Here is a 21,582-nt window from a genome sequence, read left to right on the forward strand (position 1 = left end):
CTTCCTTCCTTCCTTCCTTCCTTCCTTCCTTCCTTCCTTCCTTCCTTCCTTCCTTCCCTCCCTCCTTCCTTCCTTTTGTTATTTTGAGGCAGGGTTTCTCTGTATAACAGCTCTGACTGTCCTAGAAGTGACTTTGCAGAGCTCTGCTTGTTTTCCTAGCGGTGAGGTAGCAGTCATGACTCACACTCATTGGGCACTTCCTTGGGCTGCGCAGCGCTCAGGTGTCCTACACTAGCTGTATTATCTGTCCTGGCCCATGCCTGGGAGCAAAGGAGATGGGCGACCACAAGGCATTTCCTCTCCCTTGCACTGGGTATAACCATACACGTAGGTCCAAATGTCAGCCATATCAGCAGAAAGCCAGTTAAATAGGACCATGAAATTCTCACGTACATGCATATATATTTCCTTTTTGCCAATAGTTGTTAAGTTTATCTATTAATAGATTGTAAGATGATTTTTCTCAAGTATCTAACAGTTTACTGATCTGTTTTCATGCTTAAGACCATATGAGTTCTATTCTCTAGTACTTAAGTGAATCAAAGTTTAATTTTATGTTTAATCTCAAACATAGTCATGGCTAATATAGCTAAATGATTATTATAAAACAATGGAAATTTCTACTGTGTATTTGCTTTGCAGACGTATAATCAGAGCCAGTCCAACAAAAGAAGCGTTTACAAAGCCATTTCAGGTGACAGACAAATGCTTCATTTTTACCAAGGAAGTCCACGAATGGTTCCTGAGAATGTCAATCCCGAGCTACACAAGATGTTCATCACACATGGTGCCTTTGAGCCCCAGAAGGCTCGGGACGTGCGGCGGAAGCCCGCCTCCTCGAGGACTGGTATGTAAACTGTACACTACGCGTTCTTCACCCTCCTCCCTCTGTTCTTAGTTTACCCTCTAGGTCTTCCGTTCCCATTGGTACATTTCCTATGTCAGGAATTTGTGGGGCGCCGGCTCCAGCAGCTCAGGCTTCTTTCTGTTACTTCTTACTGTGCCTTCCCTGGCTTTGTTTGTGCCTTCATCTTTCCCAGGAGGCCATCTCTTGACTGTTAACGTGCTTACCATACTCACTTTGCACAGGACTCTCTTGGCAGGAACCTTGCCCTTAGCATGCATGCTTGTTTCCAGCACAGCCAACAGCGTGCTGAGTGGTGGTGTAGATGCTCCCAGTTGTCATGGCAACAATCATGAGGCATTCCTTTGTGAACAGTATCTAACCCCTACTATCTGTAGTATCGTATTAGTAAGCGATAGATACAATACAATACAATAGATAGTTAACTGTTTTCTTTCTTTTTTTAAAAAAATTTATTTATTATGTGTGCAATATTCTGTCTGTGTCTATGCCTGCAGGCCAGAAGAGGGCGCCAGACCCCATTACAGATGGTTGTGAGCCACCATGTGGTTGCTGGGAATTGAACTCAGGACCTTTGCAGGCAATGCTCTTAACCTCTGAGCCATCTATCCAGCCCCCAGTTAACTGTTTTCTAAAGGCTTGAAGAACACGCATCAGCACCTCTCCTCTGTCCTGTTGCGGTGTCATTTTGGAGGATGCCACCTGAAGGGAGCAGAACAGTCCCTGTCGTTTTGTTGTTGTTTGTTTTTGTTTGTTTGTTGTTTTCAAGACAGGGTTTCTCTGTACTACAGCCCTGGCTGTCCTAGAACTCATTCTTGTAGACCAGGCTGGCCTTGAACTCAGAGATCCACGTGCTTCTGCCTCCCAAGCACTGGGATTAAAGGTGTGTGCTGCTGCCACCACTTGACCTATCCCCAATCTTGATAGAGTATTTCTACTTTGAAAAGCTGAGTGTATGTTCTGAGATGTTTTGAGTATTCTCTTGGGAAAGATCAGTACTGATTTGACGGGGAAGACACTGGTGGTTTGGAATGACAGTAACTGAAAGGATTTTACTGAGCTGGAGAGAGGTCCTCTCCACAAAGCTTAAAGAGTAAGCTTCAAGTTAGAGTGCCATGTGCATTTTCCACCATCTACGGACTGACAAGGGGGAGGAATCCTCCCCTCTCTGTACACCCATGCAGGTACAGCCCTTCCGGGCACGTCCCCAGGAGGAATGGCAACTTCACCTTCATACCAAGGACTAGGCTTAAGTTTTAAATAGGGAACAGATTGGAGGAGAAAAAGGCAAGGGGAAGAAGTGTGAAGCAGAACTCTGGCCCAACTCAGGCAGAGAAAAGTTCAAAGGTTACTAACCTAGGAACTCAAAATCTTTCATGTGCTTTATTCCTCAAGACTGGTAGGAAGTTATATACAGCGGAGTTTTCTGAAAATGTAAAGTTAACAGCTTGAGCAAAATGATCTTAGGGGCTCTCACTTATTTTAATTTTTAAAGATATTTTATTTCTTTTAATTTTATGTGTATGGGTGGGTGTTTTTTTGCTTACATGTAAGTTTTTACATAGAGTTCTGTTGGTACTGTGTGTGTTGTGTTTGTCTGGCCAGTTACTTTAAACCCCCTTTTGACTTATTGTCTCGACTTCCAGGAGTGAAAGCCATTAATAAAGATGGGTTCTTATCAGAAGAGGAATTTAACCTCTGGAAGAGACTCTACAGGCTGGGCGATGGTGACCAGGTGAAAGGAGTGGTGTTGCCCGAGTGTCACTTCCCATCTTTACAGGAGGACACCATGGTGAGTTGGCTGGGCCCATGGAATGGGTGGCAACAGTGACATGCATGCGATTGGAATGTCAGTCCCTAGTGTAACGATCAACCTTGAAACATGAAGAAATGCTCTTTGTCTCATTTGCTTTCACGCGACTTGGTTACCATCATCCCACAATTCGCAGAGTGTGTGCATGACCGTTTCCCTGAGGTCCTAGGATTCTCAATATTTGACCTGCATAAATGATACTGTCCTGTGTGCCTCTGTGCACCTGGTTTTATTTATTGGTCTATTTATTTGAAATTGTCTTCAAGACTTTAAGTTGGATGCTCTTGCCTCCATGAGTAGACCCAGTGAGCTTGGTTACAATGGAGAACTGACCCCAGTTGCATGTATTGTGAGAACTGGAAGAGGCTCGGGGGTAACTTCCTCATCTGGCTATGACAGGTTTTCATCACTAGCGGGGAGAATGACGAATGGCAGTGGGCCGTTATGGATGCCACCTCATTATATTGTGGGATTTATATACAGCAAAGTAGAGATTTCAAAACCAAACATATTTTCTCAAATATTTGTTCTTAACATATTTTATAGAAACAGGATTATAGTAAACCATAACTCAAAGGACAGCTAATTTGAAATGTATTTAAAAGAGCAACTTTCTATTTTATAAAATCATCTTCCTTTTTTCCCCTTGAGAATTTTAATTGGCAGTGCCTATGTGAATTTAAATGATTTACATTAAAATTATTATTTGCAACTAAGCATATTTTTAAAATCAGCTTGTGAAATTTCCTCTTTTTTTAATCCTAATTAAGCCTAAAGAACCAACTGCTGGAATTCGTCAACTCTCACTCTCTGAATGGAGGCTGTGGCAAGACCATCCGCTTCCTACACATCAAGTTGACCATTCGGATCGTTGCCACCATTTCATAAGCGTCATGCAAATGATAGAAGAAATGAGACAAGAAGAGGTAGCGCTTTCTCTCCTTTTCCCCCGTCTCTCTTCTTCCTGCCTCTCTCTCCATTCCTCTTCCCTCCCTCTCTCTCCCCTCTCTCTGTCATTTTTTGGAGGCAGGGTCTTGCTCCCTAGCTTCAACTCCCAGCTAACTGCCTCTGTCTTCTGAGCACTGGGGTTACAAGCATGTGCTGCCCGCAATCCTCCTGACGAGGGCTTTCTCTCTTCAGACTGCTTTGACTTCCCTATGTAGCCAAGGATGATCTAGAACTTCTGAAGTTCCTGCTTCAGTCCTGGGGTCCTGGAAATAGAGCCCAGGCTTCTTGTTTGCTAGGTTAGCACTCCACCACCTGAGCTGGAGTCTCAGTCCTCGACCTTCATAATGAGTGTGAAGTCACTGTTATAAGAAACAACAGTGCTTGTTTTTTTGTTTTTTTTGTTTTTTCTTCGAGACAGGGTTTCTCTGTGGTTTTGGAGCCTGTCCTGGAACTAGCTCTTGTAGACCAGGCTGGTCTCGAACTCACAGAGATCTGCCTGCCTCTGCCTCCCAAGTGCTGGGATTAAAGGTGTGCGCCACCACCGCCCAGCAACAGTACTTGTTATAACTAATTATAGATAGAATATTTGTCAAAAAGCAGCCAGGTAGTGGTGGTGCACGCCTTTAATCCCAGCACTTGGGAGGCAGAGTTCGAGGCTAGTCAGGCCTATAAGAGGTAGTTCCAGGATAGGCTCCAAAGCTACAGAGAAACCCTGTCTCGAAAAAACAAACAAAGAAAGAATATTTGTTTTGTGCAGCCTCTTTCATCTCAATAGGTACTGATTTTCTGCCTTAAAGGAAGTGTATTTCTGTGTCTTGAGTACTGAGATTAAATATTAACCAATGATTTCACAGTGATGTGATTTAGATTTTTTTCTTGATTGGTTAGAATTTGGGTGATTTAAAACAAAATCAGTTGAGTGATAGTGTTCTTTAGAAAAATAATACAGAGTGAAACTCATTTCTTAGAATTGACTTTGGTTTTCTGTGACTTTTTCTTGTTTCTTATTTTACAGGATGAATGCAGCTATGAGCGGAAAATTAAGCCTTTTCTACGAATGGAAGATGTCAGATCAACATGTAATACATCTAGGAATGCAAATAAGAATCTAGCCAGTGTCACCACGATTCCTCACAAGACATCAGTTAGACCAAGTGGAGGTGAAGGCTGCTCCTCCTCAGTGACCGTGTCTGATGACGAGACTCCTCCTAAGTGTACGGAAACTGCTCTCAGGGAAAAAGCTTCTGGAGCAATGGGGAAAGACCCGACTAGGGAAGAAAGCAACGAGGCTGCGGCTTCTCCCAACACCTGTGGACATTCTCCTGCAGAAGCTGTTTCCCAGATAGATGCACCGAACGGGAAAAGCATGGCAGGTGCAGGTGGCATCACCGCTTTGGGTACTGTTAGTGATGATGATAACCACCCTGGAACATTACTAACGGAGCGTCTGGCTACCGATAAATCCTGCTCATTTGCCAGGTATTCCTTAGATTCTGGTTATAGTAGTTTCAGTGATGAGAAATCTATTTCGTCAAATTTGTTCCTTCCACTGGAAGAAGAGCTGTACCCAGATAAAGCAGCTGATCAGTTTTATAATGGTCATCCGGTGACAGAAGAGGTACGAGCTAACGTGGAGAGATTTCTCTCCTGTTCTCCGCCTTCTCTCAGTGGACTCTCAGCCATGGAGTGTGAAGTCACTCAGGATTTTGAACCTGACCGTACATCCTGCTCACCCAACTCAGAGCATGAACACAGTCATAAACCTGCTTCTCTGACATCATACTCGGCTGTGAATTCTCAACAAAACTTAGAAAAATATTCAGTTAAACATGTTAATCATCCTCCTGAAAATTATTGTGTCTTTGGCAAAACTGATAATAAGAGTTCTGATCAGCCCTCCTGTGGCTCTGACAATAAAGCCTATAATAATATTAAAGATAAAAACTTAGTATCTAACAGTTATGCAAATCTTGCAAAGAATTTGTTTGACGAAAATAGCCGTGAAGAAGATAGTAACCCCCCAGTATTCGCCAATGAGGGTGAGAGCTTACTATTATTTGAAGATAGTATTGGAGAATTGGATGGTGTGGTCCTTTCTCCCTGCAAGAGTAATAGTCGGCCCCCAAGTGTGTCAGATGAAACTCTTATAAGTGAAATGCCTCCAATCTCTCGCTTCTTAATTTCGGATGAGCTTTTGTTAGATGATGATTCTGAGCCCGAAGACCCTATCACTTGTGATACCAAGAGCTGGAAATCTCATGAAGGTTTGAAGGACGAACATGAAGGACCGAAGAGTGAGGGGCAGACTTTCGATTGCTCTGCAGATTTATTTTCCGTTACCTTCAATTTAGGATTTTGTAGTTCAGGTTCTGATGATGAAATCCCAGGCCGTGTGTCAGATAGGAGTAGCACGCCGGAAGCAGCTGCTGATAAGGAAATCAGGGATGCCAGTGACACTGCGGATCCGCCAGGTGGAGCCATATCACCAATCCCACACTCTCCGGCGAATCAGGAACCTGCCTCTCCCTGCTTTCCCCCACGCTTGCCAGTGAAGGAGAGAGTTATGAGTACGCCCCTTTCTAAAGCAAACGCGTGGAGCCTGTGTTCTAAGACAGGAGCAGGCGTGCGGAAGACACCAAGTTCTACCGAGGAGAAAGCCGATGTACAGAGGTCCAAAGTGACTTTGAATCCACGAGCTGACGATTTAGCAGAAGAGCTCAAAAGCAGTGACCGCCTCTTTCGGCTTCGGTTCCCTCAGCGTACTGAAGGTAAGAGCCCATGGCTGTGAATCTGTAAGGTTCTGGAAAACACTCCAGAAATAAGTTTGTACTATTCTCAAACTAGCTTTTCTCAGTGTGTGTGTGTGTGTGTGTGTGTGTGTGTGTGTGTGTACTGAGAAAAAGTATATATATCGGATAATTATGTATCCCTCCTTAAGCTGATGTAACCAGAATGCTTTATGCTCTTTACTATCAAATGTACAGAGAAGTATAATTTGGCACAATTATTTGATTGTAAAACTCAAACAATCCAGTGGTGGTAAAACATGCCTTTAATCCCAGTACAGGAGAGGGGGGGCGGGTAGGCAGTTGAATCTCTGTGAGTTCAAGGCCAGCCTGGTCTACAGAATGAGTTCCAGGACAGCCAGAGCTACACAGAGAAGATGCCCTGTCTTGAAAAACAACAACAACAACAAAACCCATAAACAATTACATATAAGACATTTGAAAATGCCAGTAAAACATAGCTCTAACTACCAAATGAGTAATAACACAGTGGCCGTTTAAGAAGTTCAGAAAAAATGTTTAGTGAAAAAATGTTGAGTTAGATTAGATTGGAAGGTATTCACAGATTTGTTAACTTTCAGTTTCTTTCAGTTTTTTACATACATTCTCCGGAATATATGTATTATATTATATATATGTGTGTGTGTGTGTGTGTAATTTAGATGTTGAGAATAATGAAGAATTAGGATGTTAAAAGTAATAAAACAAAGGAAGATAAGCTTCTGTGGGGGGAGAATTTGAAGTGTCTAACATATTTAGAAGGCTAATATTAGACCATGAGATCAAGAGAGCTGTCTGGATTCTATGGTCTAATGTTACAGTCACAGAAAAACTAAAATAGGAGGATAAATATTAGGTATTAAATAACTTAAGCTGGAGCCAGGGTGGTGCTGCACGCCTTTCGCCGTAGGCCTCTGGAAGCAGAGGCAGGTAGATCTCTGAGTTTGAGGATAGCCTGGTCTACATGATGGCTTGCAGGTCAGCCAGGGCTATACAGTGAGACCCTCTCTCGAAGTGACTTAAGATGTGTGTGGAGATGTGTACTTAACAGTCCCAGCATGCAGGAGACAGAGGTAAAAGAGTTGTGAGGTTAACCAGCATGGGCTGCAGAGCTGATGAGACCCTGGGATATTTAGTGTCTTGTAAGTCCCAGTGTGACTTTCAACTCTAATTTACTTATAGACTGTTTTATTGGGCTGTTTATGACTTTCCCCCATGAGTATAAAATCAAGAGTAGGTGTAAGGGGGGCTGGAGAGATGGCTCAGAGGTTAAGAGCATTGCCTGCTCTTCCAAAGGTCCTGAGTTCAATTCCCAGCAACCACATGGTGGCTCACAGCCATCTGTAATGGGGTCTGGTGCCCTCTTCTGGCCTGCAGGCATACACACAGACAGAATATTGTATACATAATAAATAAATAAATAAATATAAAAAAATTGTAAAAAAAAAAAAAAGAGTAGGTGTAAGAAGAAATGGATTTCCTCTAATCTTGTCTTTATGTTATTCAAGAAAAGAGCATGTTTGAAGGAACAAAGTAAGTTCTAGAAATAGGTTTTTCTTTGTTTTGTTTTGGGAACGGTGTCTCACTGTGTAGCTTGGGATAGCCTTAAATTTGAGTTCCTTGTGTGTGTATCTACCCCTCAAATGCTGGGGTTGCAGGCATATTTCAGCACATCAGTAATCAGCAGTTAATTTTTATAACCTACCTTCAGGAACTCTGCTATATCTGCTCACCAGTTATACTGTCCTTCTGAGCCTTCAGTTCTCGAAGTGACTTAAGATGTGTGTGGAGATGTGTACTTAACAGTCACATCTTAAGCGTCTTTATTGCTTCTCATTGATGGTTGCCATCTTTTTTCCGGTTTTGTATGAGATCTTAATTAAAACTTCCCCTTGCCTTGTACTTAACTCTTCCTGATGTGCAATGTGATGAACAGCATGTGGATAAAAGGATTAATAAGGGAATCTGTAGCTAGTCCTGTTTGCTTCACCTAACTGAAAGAGGAATTAGCATTATTTACCTTACTGTATGTCTGGGGGATGAGTCCTTAAAAGCTCCACTGAGGCAGTTAAAAAGTAAGCTTCCTGAAATGATTATTGCTATAGCCTAACAATATATTTAACTCTGGTTTCATTAGAAGATAATGAAAGTGCCAGGCATGGTGGCTTACACTTTTAATCCCAGCACTTGGGAGGTAGAGGCAGGTGGTTTTCTGTGAGTTCAAGGCCAGCCTGGTCTACAGAGTAGTGAGTTCCAGGACAGCCAGGGTTGTTATGCAGAGAAGCTCTTTCTTAAAAAAAAACAACATCAACAACAAAAAAAACCCAACAACAACGATAAAGAAAAGGATAATGGAAGAGAAAACAATTGGAATATGCAGTGTTCAGTGTCTTGCTCCATTTTAGTAGTTCAGCAAATCCACAGCTTTTGAGCTGATTGGTGTTAGAGTCAGAATTTTGATTAGAGTTGGGCTTATCTGGAAGCTCTTTCGAAGCAGAGAAGATCCTCCTTCCAACAGGCTGCTTCAGGAGGTTCGGTCACGAATGCGCAGGGATCATCCGCCCATGCCTACCCTGCCAGTGGAAGGTTCCTGGCTCGGGGCTCGGGGCTCGGGGCCTGTGACTGTTTCCCATGTTTCCCAGTTCTGTCTCATTGTCTGTAGGCCCTGTGAGGTTTCTAAGCCTGATTCCTCTTGACACAATCTTGGGGCTCCAGGGCTAGCGATGGAGTTCACTGATAGTCCATGTAACTGGGCTGTCAGTTCATCCCCAGCATGCATATATACCCATATGAGCAAACTGAGCATACGAAGGCCTCAGTTATTACTGTCAGCTGGATCTGGGATCTGAGGGCCTGAAAGAACGGGCAGACTACAGTCTGTGCTGTAGACAGGCAACCGTAGTTCAGTTTCAGTGCACCTTATACAGGAATAAAACAAAGACATCAGTGATCCAAGGATGGTTGTGTGAGTTCAGAGAAACATGATCATAAAAGCATGTAAATAAATGTCAGTAAGCATATACTAAATATTAACAGAACAGCCCATTCCCAGGACTCTCTTAGGGCAGACCAATTTAAACACGATTCCCTGTCATGTTCTTTAGATTCTATCTGGGAAAGCACAAAATCAAGGCAGAAGGCCGTATCCAGATTCAGGGTCCACTGACTAGATGGATTCTATAGCTGTGATCTGCCATCCAGTAAACATGTCTTACAAAGTGGACGTGCAAGAACAGTCCAGGGAACAGAGGGCAGCTGAGGTGAAAGGCCCTCTGCCTTCTCTCCTGAGGGCTTTCTCACAGTTCCCTACGGCACTGATCACTAAACGTCATTGGTTTGTCTGTGTCCAGACACGTTACTGGGTGCATCTCTTCCAATATAACCCTGAGAAGCCTTCCCAGCCCTGTCTCCATGCTACAGTAACCAGACAGATGACGGCTCAGATACAGTCTAGCTCCAAGTGTGGCCAAGTGGGCCTGCCTCAGAATATTGAGGTTACTATCAAGAGTTTGGCCAGGGCTTTAGTTTAGTTCTCTGAAATCATGACTAGGTTTGCAAGATTTGCTTTTCATGTGTGCGTATGTGTGTTGAGTGTACACGAGTGTGCAGATGTGTACTCTATACCTGTGCATGAAGCCAGAGGACAGTGCCACGCGTCCTCCTCTGTTACCCTCTGCTTAGTGTTTGAGGCAAGTGCTCGCTGAGCTGTCTGAGCTAGGCAGACTGGTTCTCGGGGTCTGCTTTCCTCCTTCCCTAGTGTTGGCGTTACTTGTACACACAACCATGCTTGACTTTTTACTTGGGTGTTAGGAATTCAAACTCAGGTCCTCAAACCTGACCCATCTCCCCAGCACTCTTTATTTAATTTTTTTAAAATGTGTATTGTTTGTTTTGTCTGTGCGAGGGTGCCAGGTCCCCTGGAACTGTAGTTAGACAGTTGTGTGCTGCCGTGTGGGTGCTGGGAACTGAACCCAGGTCCTCTGGAAGAGCAGCCATTGCTCTTAACCACTGAGCCATCTCCCCAGCCCCGTGGGGGATGTGCTTTCTTAAGCCATCTTGCTCATAGTATCACTGCTGGTCAGAGACTTGGGTTTCTTGCTTGTAAACCTCTTCCTAGGGCCGCTTGGCATTTAGCATAGTTGTGAATGGCTATGGTGCCATCTGCTCAGGAGGCTGGTGCGAAAGTGGGCCTCATGTGTGACTTTGGCTTCTAAATAGCCCACATTCACTTCTAATATATTCTTTTTTAAATTTCTGTAAGTGTGTTTGTCTTACTTTTCTCCTTTTCAGTTGTGAGAAGACTTGCCAAGGCAACGCATAGGAGAAAGAGTTCATGGAGCTTACAGTGTAAGAAGTGAGACCGGGAGCATGGCAGCAGGCAGGCATCTTGCTGGAGAGGTAGCCAAAAGTTCTGCCGCAGGAAGATTTAGGATACTAGGTCTGGTTTGAGCTTCTGAGATCTCAAAGCCCACCCACAGTGACACACTTCCTCCAACAAGGCTTCACCTACTCCAAGACCACACCTCCTAATAATGCCACTCCCTGATGGCTGAACATTCAAATGTAGAAGCCTTATTCATATCACCACACTCAGACACATGCTTGCTTCTGCATAAACACACACATATGCGCTCATATGCATACTTAAAATCCAGCAGAGCCTTCTGGGGGGACGGGGTTCAAAACAGGGTTTCTTTGTGTAATGCTAGCTGTCCTGGCAGAACTAGCTCTGTAGAACAGGCTGGCCTTGAACTCACAGAGGTGTGCCTGCCTCTGACTCCTGGGATTAAAGGCGTGCGCCACCACTGCCCAGCCCAGAAGAACCTTTTAATGTATTTGTTACCTATATTTTCATGATGTAATTGTTTCGACTGGAGTTATGTAAATCATGGGCACACAGGGCCCATAAGATGGCTCAGTGGCTAAAGGCTCTTCCAACCAAGCACTGTGACCTTAGCTCATCCCAAGAAACCACATGGAGAAAGGAGAGAACAGACGCCCACAGGTGTCTTCTGATCTCCACGTGTGTTCTCTACCATGTGAATGTCCTCTACACACACTGTAAATGTTTTTAAAAAACGAACATGGACTAATTACATATTATATAATACTAATTGTATTATATACAATATAATATATTTGCCTTTTTTCTTTTTATATTTTATTTTTTTAATTTTGAACCTCATTTAAATACATATTTTTAAAGATGAGTTTTTATTTCATGTATATGAGCTGTCTTATAGAACTGTGTCTGGGTGTTGATTATGCTCACTAAGCGTCTGACGATCTTCTGTTTATTTCGTTCTGTTGAGACAGGGTCTTGCTATGCAGCTCTGACTGGTCTTAAACTTATTTATGTAGGTAGACCAGACTGGTATCAAACTCACAGAGATCTGATTGCCTCTGCCTCCCAAGTCCTAGGATTAAAGGTGTGCGCCACCATGCCCGGCCTGACAACTGTTACAAAAGTAAATAATGAGATTGTCATTAGGAAATTTTATTGTAGTCATCAATGACATGGTTTCTGATTGACAAGACTTACTTTTCAATTAATTGTAGTTGAACACCTAACTAGTGAAAGTGAAGATGATGTTTTCCTGAGAAAAACTAAAAAACCCAAAGCAAATGTCCTGAAGTCCCCTGAGGTGAGTCATTCGTGTCTCACAGTGATGTAATCAAGTGAAGGCCATGCTCTCCCCTTTCAGACTCTGTGTCATGTTTTAATTAGACTGCTTATCTGTTTTATCCAGGATCAGAAAAACAGTGACATCGATTCGCCTGTTCATGCTGTGAAAAAGTCCAGGGTTCTTAGGGTACGTAAATTACTGGCAGTATATAATACCTCAGTTCTTTTTACAAAAAGGTTTGGTTTCTATTATTTCTAGGTTTATTTTCCTCTCTCTCTCTCTCTCTCTCTCTCTCTCTCTCTCTCTCTCTCTCTCTCTCTCTGTGTGTGTGTGTGTGTGTCTGTGAGAGATACTTAACAGATAAATTGATGCTATATCTTATGCAATTAGAATTTCTACTTCTGCTAAAGAAAAGTATTTATTATAAACTTTCCTAACTATATCAAGTGTAAATAAGGCAGAAATGGAAATAATAGAGAAGAAAGTAGGTCACTGAGGTGGGAATTTTGAAGCTATGAGAAAAGGCAGCCTTTGGCCTCAGCTTGTTGAGAGAGGAAGGGACCGGGTCCCAGCTGATCAGGGGTGGTGCTGCAGCAGAGTGAGCAACTCACACAGCGGCCCACCAAGAATATTGCGCCTCTGCACTATGAGGCTTTGCACTGGAGAATTTGTCCTGCCGACCCCAACGCAGGAGCTTGTAACTGCTTTGTGTTTAAAGTGTTTTTATTCATGTTTTACTGTAGCAGCGAACTCCACAGACGACGTATATGGATCTTGTGTCTAATGAGGGTCATTTGGAGAGTTAGGTAAAAGCTCAGCAATCCATCCTAACCTGGTGTACTCATACCATAAAAATTGCTTTGATATTGTGCTGAATCTAAAATGACTAGTGGCTTATAAAAAGTGAAATAAAATTCCGACAAAGCTGATTGTTATGCTGTGTCCAACAAGAATTATTTCGATTCCTTGAAGTATTGATAAGCTTTCTATTCTTTTACTGGCTTCATATTAAGAAGTGGTTGTAGGTCTCAGGGAAAATTTGTTACTGCTAAATTACTTTCTTGGTTTTAGAGGTTTTCTGTGTGTTTGGATGGACTTTATCTTTTATGAAACCTTTGTAAATCTAAAGCAAACACTGTAGGTTTTCATCAAATGTTTTGATGAAATACTAAGTTGGGTGAACACATACACTAACACTTGTGTTACCTGACTTGAAATTTATGGGTCTAACTAGTGAGAACCATTTGATTCTAAGAGAATGTTGAATCAAACACTTTATAATTAAAAAATAGAAATAAAATGAATTCCTCTTAAGAAATGTAATCAGTTAAATCAGTACAGTTGGTTTTTTTTCTTCTGTAAGCGTTGTGTGTCAGAATTGTCATCTAGTGATGAGAGTGAGCATTCTCTCATGCCGTGTTCACAATTGGAAGACTTCAAAGATCGTGAGAGGAACGCCAGGAAAGGCTCCAAAGTCCGAAAGAAAAAGAATCATGTAAAGGTAACCTTTCCTTAGTCTCTTTAATGTATATAGTATTTATTACACACACACACACACACACACACACACACACACACACACACACGTGTATTAATATATATGTGTATGTTAAATATCCATTAGGTGCATGGACAGAAAGAAGGAAGGAAGATGTTTTGCTTGTACATATCTGTGCACCATATATGTACCTGGTACCCACACAGGCTAGAAAAACCTATTGTTATAAACTATTGTGATCCACCATGTGGGTGCTGGGAGGTGAACCTGTGTTCTCTGGGAAAGGCAGACAGTGCTCTTAAGTGCTGAGCCATCTCTCCAACCCCTCAAAACACAGTTTGTAAGGAAGTATTTTCCCATCCTGACCTGGCAAGGGGAGATACCATGATCACGATTTCCCCAAATGCGGGGAACTCGACAGCAGAATTTATGGTAGTGGGGGATTGCGTTCGCTCTCCCCTGGAAAAGGGGAAAAAGAGAAGTATTTTCCCACCATTTTTTTTCTGGAATTAAAAAAATCTCAAAGTGCAAAGTGCATTGCTTTTTGCTTTCCTTTGTGTTTTTTTTTTATCTTGTTAGTGGTATGTTATTTGGAATGATTAAATGAGGAAATTGAAGTATATTGAGAACTTATTGTTCAAATTGAAGGAAATGTAAAGACAGACCTGAGTTTTAGAAAATTTGCTTCTATAGTGTTTGTGATTTCTTAAAAAAAGCAAAGAAAAAAAGAACTTCTTGCATCATTTACTTTGTATGTGAGGCAGGGGTTGATGCACGCATGCCACCGCGAGAGAGTGGAGGTCGGAGGACAAACTGCAGGAGTCAGTCTCTCCTCCAGCATGCCGGTCCCAGGGATGGGCTGCAGGTTGTCAGTGTTGGTCATGTTTGCCTGGTGAGCTATCTCACTGATGATCCCGGTTCTCCCCTGATCTTTGTTCATTATTTGTTTTTAAACTTATCTATTTATTTATTATGTATACAATATTCTTTCTGCGTGTATGCCTGAAGGCCAGAAGAGGGCACCAGACCTCATTACAGATGGTTGTGAGCCACCATGTGGTTGCTGGGAATTGAACTCAGGACCTTTGGAAGAGCAGGCAACGCTCTTAACTGCTGAGCCATCTCTCCAGCCCCCTTTGTTTATTATTTTAAATATTCGCCAAGAGTTCTTGGCACCTTTCCCTCCCGTCAGTGCTTCTGATATTCTGTCTTTCCTTGCCAGAGCTTAACTTTTGGAATCTCTGTAGACAGTCTGTTGGAAACATCCAGCAAGCCGACTAGTGTCTTAAATGCTATTTGACCTAAAATTATCAGGAGAAATTTTATATAGTTACCCCTCCCCCCCCCTTTTTTTTTTGTAGTTTTAAATCTTATTTTGGCTCTTTGCTCTTGAAAGCATTGACAAGAGCAGCCTCCTTAAGAGCATAGGCTGGCCCCGGCTCATGTAAACTGTTGTCGAATGTTGCTCCCCACATCAAGAGTGCATAAGATGCTGGGCAGGCCTTGATCTCAACGTTACACACTGTGCACATGTATTGAAATGTCTCACTGTACCCATAAATATGTACAGTTACATGCCAGTTCAATTTTGAAATAAAAACCTAAAAATATGATTTCTAGAACAAAAACTGTGAGAGAGGATTATGTTCATTTTCTGGGATGCCTTCCTGTTCCTTGTTTCTTCATAGAATATAGCTCGGATGTTTCTAGATGACGAGGCAGAGGTTTCGGAAGAGGATGCAGGGAATGTCTCATCAGATGAAGATGAGTTGGAAAATGAGCAGGATTCGTCTCTTCTGGACTTTGTGAATGACCAGACCCAGCTTTCACAGGCTATAAACGGTAAATGCTGTCTGTCATGGGAATTCATAATTATTTCCAGTGTGTCTAATGTCATATTTAAATATGGTCTCTTTATTAAAAGAAACTTGGCTCTACAGGGATTAAATTTAGTATGTGCACAATCTTTGTTCATTTTCATTTAAATTCTGCAGTACTTGGCTTGCTGGTTTACCTAGGCAGCTCAAACACCAAATGTTCATTTAGCTGGTGTTCAGTGCCTTCATTTTGCTGTTAACGTAGAACAGCTAAGAAAGAGATGCTGGAGAGCAAAAAGATCTATAAAGTCTTGTATATATATGTGTATATATATATATCAACTAAAGTGTGCAGTGTTTTATATGATGAAACAGTTACTGAGAAGTAAGAGAAGTGGGGAGGGAGAGGGAGGCTTGAACTTGCTAAGGTGGGAGGCATTGAACACAGGCCACTTGCTGTTAGAGTTCAGATGCTGTGAGACTAGCTCTTAACTACGTAGCCCAGGCTGACATGGACTCTATAAGCCTCCTGCCTGAGCCTGCTGATTGCTGTAATTATAGAAGAGCACATTCCCGTGCCAGGTGACCAAGTTGCCCTTGTGAGGCGTACTCCTCATGAGAATGTGCCATGATCAGTGATGAGAGGAAAGTCGTTCAGCAGTGTGGATGAATCAGACCAGTTGAGGAAAACACTAACCTTACTGAATGTATCTGCTAAGAGAGATCTGCTTGAGCATGCCCAGAACATTCCACCTAAGTGAGAAACGTTCTGATTGGCTCATCAGTATTCTGGCCTTTCCGAGATCAGGTTTTGTAAGTTTTTATGTTTCTGCAGACCATGATATAATTTAGAGCTGCAAAGTTTCCAAAGGACCATGAGTTTAAAAAAAAAAAAAAGTGTTTATGAACAAACTTCTCCATACCATAATCCTGAATACACAGTCTCCAGAATAAAGTGTAGTACCCTCAGTGGGCAGTAATGGATGCATCTTTTGCAGATTTTAGTAAAATCTGGTAACATTCAAAGATAACAGCAAATTTAGAGGCTCTCGGGCAGCAGCGCTCTAGTCTTTTGAAGGACTAGCGTCACTGCAGAAGGGAAGCATAGCAGTTAGGCCATAGTCTGCATCGTTAGTACAGTCTAAAGCAGAGCTGCTGCCGTAACACAGAGTGGCGGCTCCTATAGGGATGGTACTGACGAGGGGAGAGAGGTCAGATTCTGGACAGCTAAAGGTGACAGCTTCTCTGTGGGCCCGAGTCACAGAGTGTACAGGTGGACTTCTGCTGCTTGACCAAGAAGATGGAGTGGTCTGAACAGAGAGAGACACCCAATCTCCACTTAGACACAGTGCCTTTGAAAGAAAAGACTTCAGAGCTATTTTAAAAGTACAAAGAAATTCTTATTTTCATGTATTAAGTATCCTTTGCTATGATTTTTAAAAATGATAAGCATCACTAAATAAAAACCCATGTCTTCCCACTTTGTCCTTTACTAGAAATTGTGACCATTTTTGTCTCATAGAAGTTTTTCAGTACATGTCCCTTTCTGAGAGACGATCCTTCTGCTGTTGGAGGTCAGGTGCAGTCCTGAGGACGTTATGTGCTTTTGTTTGGAGTAGAAAGCTGTGGTCCTCCAGCAAGTCGTGCTCCTATTCCTCATCCTCAGAACAGAGTTAGAGAAAGCTGTCCACAGTCACCCACCGGGTGATGATTCTCAAAGACAAAACTTCTGCCATTGCCGTCATTGTTATCTTTAGGCTTGGGTTTTGAAAAGACAGGCTCTCCCTACGTAGTTCTGGCTTGCCTGGAATTCACTTTGTAGGGCAAGCTGGCCCCAAACGCAGAGATCTGCTCACCTCTGCCTACTGACTGTAGGATTAGAGCCGCACGCCACCACACCTGGCCTCTGACAACATTTTAAATAATTATTTTTAGGTTTCTCTCCACGTTTCTTTTAAAATTTAATTTTTTTCTTTTTTTTTGATTTTTTTTTGATTTTTTTTAAATTTATTTATTTATTGAGGATTTCTGCCTCCTCCCCGCCACCGCCTCCCATTTCCCTCCCCCTCCCCCGATTAAGTCCCTCTCCCTCATCAGCTTGAAGAGCCATCAGGGTTCCCTGACCTGTGGGAAGTCCAAGGACCGCCCACCTCCATCCAGGTTTAGTAAGTTGAGCATCCAAACCGCCCAGGCCCCCCCAAAGCCAGCACGTGCAGTAGGATCAAAAACCCATTGCCCTTGTTCTTGAGTTCTCTGTAGTCCTCATTGTCCGCTATGTTCAGCAAGTCCGGTTTTATCCCATGCTTTTTCAGATTCAGGCCAGCTGGCCTTGGTGAATTCCCGAAAGAACATCCCCATTGTCTCAGAATGTGGGTGTACCCCTCGCGGTCCTGAGTTCCTTGCTCGTGCTCCCCCTCCTTCTGCTCCTGATTTGGACCTTGAGATTTCTGTCCGGTGCTCCAATTTGGGTCTCTGTCTCTGTCTCCTTTCATCGCCTGATGAAGGTTAATATTCAGGGGGATGCCTATATGTTTGTCTTTGGATTCACCTTCTTATTTAGCTTCTCTAGGATTGCAAATTATAAGCTCACTGTCCTTTAATTATGGCTAGAAACCGAATATGAGTGAGTACATCCCATGTTCCTCTTTTTGGGTCTGGCTTACCTCACTCAGGATAGTGTTTTCTATTTCCATCCATTTGTACGCAAACTTCAAGAAGTTCTTGTTTTTTACTGCTGAGTAGTGCTCTAATATGTATATATTCCATACTTTCTTCATCCATTATTCCATTGAAGGGCATCTAGGTTGTTTCCAGGTTCTGGCTATTACAAACAATGCTGCTATGAACATAGTTGAGCATATACTTTTGTTGTATGATAGGGCCTCTCTTGGGTATATTCTCAAGAGTGGTATTGCTGGGTCCAGGGGTAGGTTGATCTCGAATTTCCTGAGGAACTGCCACACTGCTTTCCAGAGTGGTTGCACAAGTTTGCATTCCCACCAGCAATGGATGAGTGTACCCCTTTCTCCACACCCTCTCCAGCAAAGGCTATCATTGGAGTTTTTTATTTTAGCCATTCTGACTTTTTTAGTCTAAAAGTTATAGATGGATCTTTAATTTCTTCATTGGAGTTTTGCAATAGGATTTCACCATGTATCCAGAAGGGCTTCACACTTGCTGTGTATCCAAAGCACCATATGTAACCAGAGATTCCCTTGCCTTTATTTCAGCAGTGCTGAGATGTATTTGGTTTTGGGTGAGATCTTGCTATGTTGCCTAAGCTGATCTATGCATACAAACGTGTATATACGTGTGTGTCTGTCTGTCTGTCTTCTCCTAATGTTGAGCCATGCAAATTTGGAGTAGTCAAACTTAAATGAAGACTTTCATGTAAGTGATTTTTGTACCTGTTTTTCAATTCTCATCTTTACACAGATTCTGAAATGAGAGCTATTTACATGAGATCCGTGCGGAGTCCACTGACGAGTACAAAGTACAGAATGGCCCGTGAGAAGCATAACAACATGAACATTTTCTCTCAGGTACTTACTACAGAAGTAACCATTGAGGATTTCCTGTCACGGTTTGAAACGCTGTCATATTAATAAAGCTTCTGTTGTGTTTTTAAACTTGGAAAGTCAGAGCTGGCTCGGATAATTGTACTGTGGAATTTTTTTCCCAGCTATGAGAATTAGTTTAAAGGAGATGAATAGAATTTGATCATATATTAGTTAATTTTTTTATATGTCATACTTGTTTTAAAATGTTTTATTTTTTATAAAAATGTTTCTAGAGATTACAAATGGAGCTTTTATTTCTTTGTTTACTGATGTTTTGTGGTAGGATTTCAGTATGTAGCCAAACTTGCTATGTATCTAAGGTGCCACGTGTAACTAGAGATTCTCCTGCGTCACTTTCATCTCTCTGGAGTGCTGGGATGTTGTTGCTTTAGATGAGATCTTACTGTGCCCATGCTGGTCTCCAGCAGATCTTTTATTTACTTACTTACTGATTTTGTTACTGGTGACTCCCATATACAAGGCAAGTGCTGTACTTCCTAAGCCCTGCCAAATGCTGCGACCCTGTAACACAGTTCCTCATATTGTGGTGACCACCGTCTGCCCTGCAATCATAAAATCACTTTCATTGCTACTTCAGAACTGTAATTGTGCTACTGTTATAAATCGTAATGTAAATATTTTTTGGAGATAGAGGTTTTCCAGAGGGGTCATGACAGATTGAGAACTGCTGTTCTAAACTACCCACACACACATTGGCTTTGAACTCAGAAGATCCCTCTGCCTCCGTCTTCCATGTGCCTAGGATTATAAGCACACCACTGGGCATGGCTAGGATGGCTTTCGTTTAAGGTAATATTTTCTCTGTCCATAAACTGCCTTGTTCAGCTTATAATAGGGCTATTCAAATCTGTATTTAACATTGTGAGTATTCTATAGCATTTGCCACAAGTTTTTCTTACTTTTCTGGCTGACTGTATTTGACTGTAAATTTCTAGAGGGCAAATTGTTTCTTTCCTTCCTTCCTTCCTTCCTTCCTTCCTTCCTTCCTTCCTTCCTTTCTCTTTTCTTTTGTTTGTTTGTTGTTTCAGACAGAGCTTCTCTATGTAGCCTTAGCTGTCCCAGAACTCGCTCTGTAGACTAGGCTGGCCTCAGACTCACAGAGATGCACCACCTACCTCTGCCTCCCAGTGCTAGGATTAAAGGCGTGTGCTACCACCTAGCTCTTTTGTTTTGTTTTTTAATCTCTCAGTCCTCATTTTTCCCCATTGGGCATGGATGGCTAGGATGGCTTTTATTTAAGGTACTGAGTAGACATTCATGAAATAGAATAAACATTAGTGCCTCAAAGAACGTAAATTCAGACTAGTTATAAGATAAATTTAAATATTTCTATCTATTTTTATTATAGATTCCCGAGCAAGATGAAAGCTATTTAGAGGACAGTTTTTGTGTTGATGAAGAGGAGTCTTGCAAAAGCCAATCATGTGACGAAGAAGTCTGTGTTGATTTTAACTTAAGTAAAGATTCCTTTACTGAGGGGAACATAAGATATAAAACCCGGTATGCAGTAAAGCTGAAACAAATGAGCATGAAACAAAACTGTCCACGGCCAAAAAAGAAGCTATCTCGTATCATCTTACCAGACGATGACTCGGAGGAGGAGGTTAGCACCGTGAGTGACAGAAAAGACCCCAGTGCCCATGGCGGCACTGCAGACAAGCACACGCAGCAGGGCCAGCGGGGCCAGCAGGGTCAGCAGGGCGGTTCTGGGCCTCCTGGCTTGCCTCCTGGGTCTTCAGCGCAGCCCCAGGTCCTTCCTAATCCACCAGCTCATCAGAATCCCATGCAGAGACATCAGGTGGTGCAGAGTCGAACGGCTGCCGTCCCTGAAGTCGCGAACCTCGAGGCTTGGAGCCATCATACAATCCCGTCTACTTTGTCTCCATGTGCGAGAGCTGAGTCAAGGAGGGAGTGTGGGAAACGTCAAGCAGAGTTGAAGGTGTGTATGAAAATGAAGAAAAACGAGTTGTTGGGTGGGGGGAGTGCTTTCTTTTCTGTATTTTATCCTAAATAGCTCAAAGACAAAAAAGTAGTGTTTTGTTTTGGTTTTTTTGAAATGGTCTCCATCTGGGGTTAGCTGGCTGCCAGCCTCACTCGAGGTCCCGTGAGAGATGCTGTCATCTGAGGGACTATGACAAAGAGTGGTAGAACGGAACCCTTGAAGGCGTTCTGGCTTCTGCAAGTTTACAGACCCGCTTATATCCACAGATGTGCATATACCACACATGCATAGCACATCCACAGAGCCCTCATACCCAAAGATTTCTAACCCGTTGAATTTATCACAAATAACTGCTCCTGTCTGTTGATTTAACACAGGGTCTTGCTATGTAGCCCAGGCTTGCCTCAAACCCTTTAGCCTGTGTTGACCTTGAGCTTTCTACCTCAGCCTCCCTGGTGCTGGGATTATAGGTGCTGGGATTATAATTATAGGATTTATAGCCACTGCACACACCTGGCTCTGATTTGCCAGTATTTTTTGAAGGATTTTACATTTAACTCATAAGGGATATTGGTTGTATCTGTCTTATGATATAGATAGAATAATTTGTATTAGTATAGATTTTGCTTTATTGATAGAGATTTAAGGTCAATTTTGTTATATGTATATGCATATTTCTGCTATTGATTAAGATATTGTGATTGT

General features: G+C 42.4%; 1 protein-coding gene and 1 pseudogene across 2 annotated transcripts in view; both read left to right on the top strand.

The window, feature by feature from the left end:
• Fancm (FA complementation group M) overlaps nucleotides 1-21,582 on the top strand; it is a 47,598-nt gene that overhangs the window by 19,817 nt on the left and 6,199 nt on the right. Inside the window, exons 11-20 of one of the 2 annotated variants that reach the window (XM_013346801.2) lie at nucleotides 643-847; nucleotides 2,512-2,657; nucleotides 3,449-3,604; nucleotides 4,642-6,394; nucleotides 11,972-12,057; nucleotides 12,163-12,225; nucleotides 13,403-13,540; nucleotides 15,226-15,379; nucleotides 18,790-18,896; nucleotides 20,284-20,874. In XM_013346801.2, coding sequence (XP_013202255.1) covers nucleotides 643-847; nucleotides 2,512-2,657; nucleotides 3,449-3,604; nucleotides 4,642-6,394; nucleotides 11,972-12,057; nucleotides 12,163-12,225; nucleotides 13,403-13,540; nucleotides 15,226-15,379; nucleotides 18,790-18,896; nucleotides 20,284-20,874 — 3,399 coding nt within the window. The remainder of the gene's footprint in view (nucleotides 1-642; nucleotides 848-2,511; nucleotides 2,658-3,448; nucleotides 3,605-4,641; nucleotides 6,395-11,971; nucleotides 12,058-12,162; nucleotides 12,226-13,402; nucleotides 13,541-15,225; nucleotides 15,380-18,789; nucleotides 18,897-20,283; nucleotides 20,875-21,582) is intronic. The other variant, XM_026779202.1, reaches the window with a different exon arrangement.
• On the top strand, nucleotides 13,896-13,999 carry LOC113457007 (annotated as a pseudogene).

The sequence above is a fragment of the Microtus ochrogaster genome, chromosome 1, assembly GCF_000317375.1.
Source record: "Microtus ochrogaster isolate Prairie Vole_2 chromosome 1, MicOch1.0, whole genome shotgun sequence".
Lineage (NCBI taxonomy): Eukaryota > Metazoa > Chordata > Mammalia > Rodentia > Cricetidae > Microtus > Microtus ochrogaster.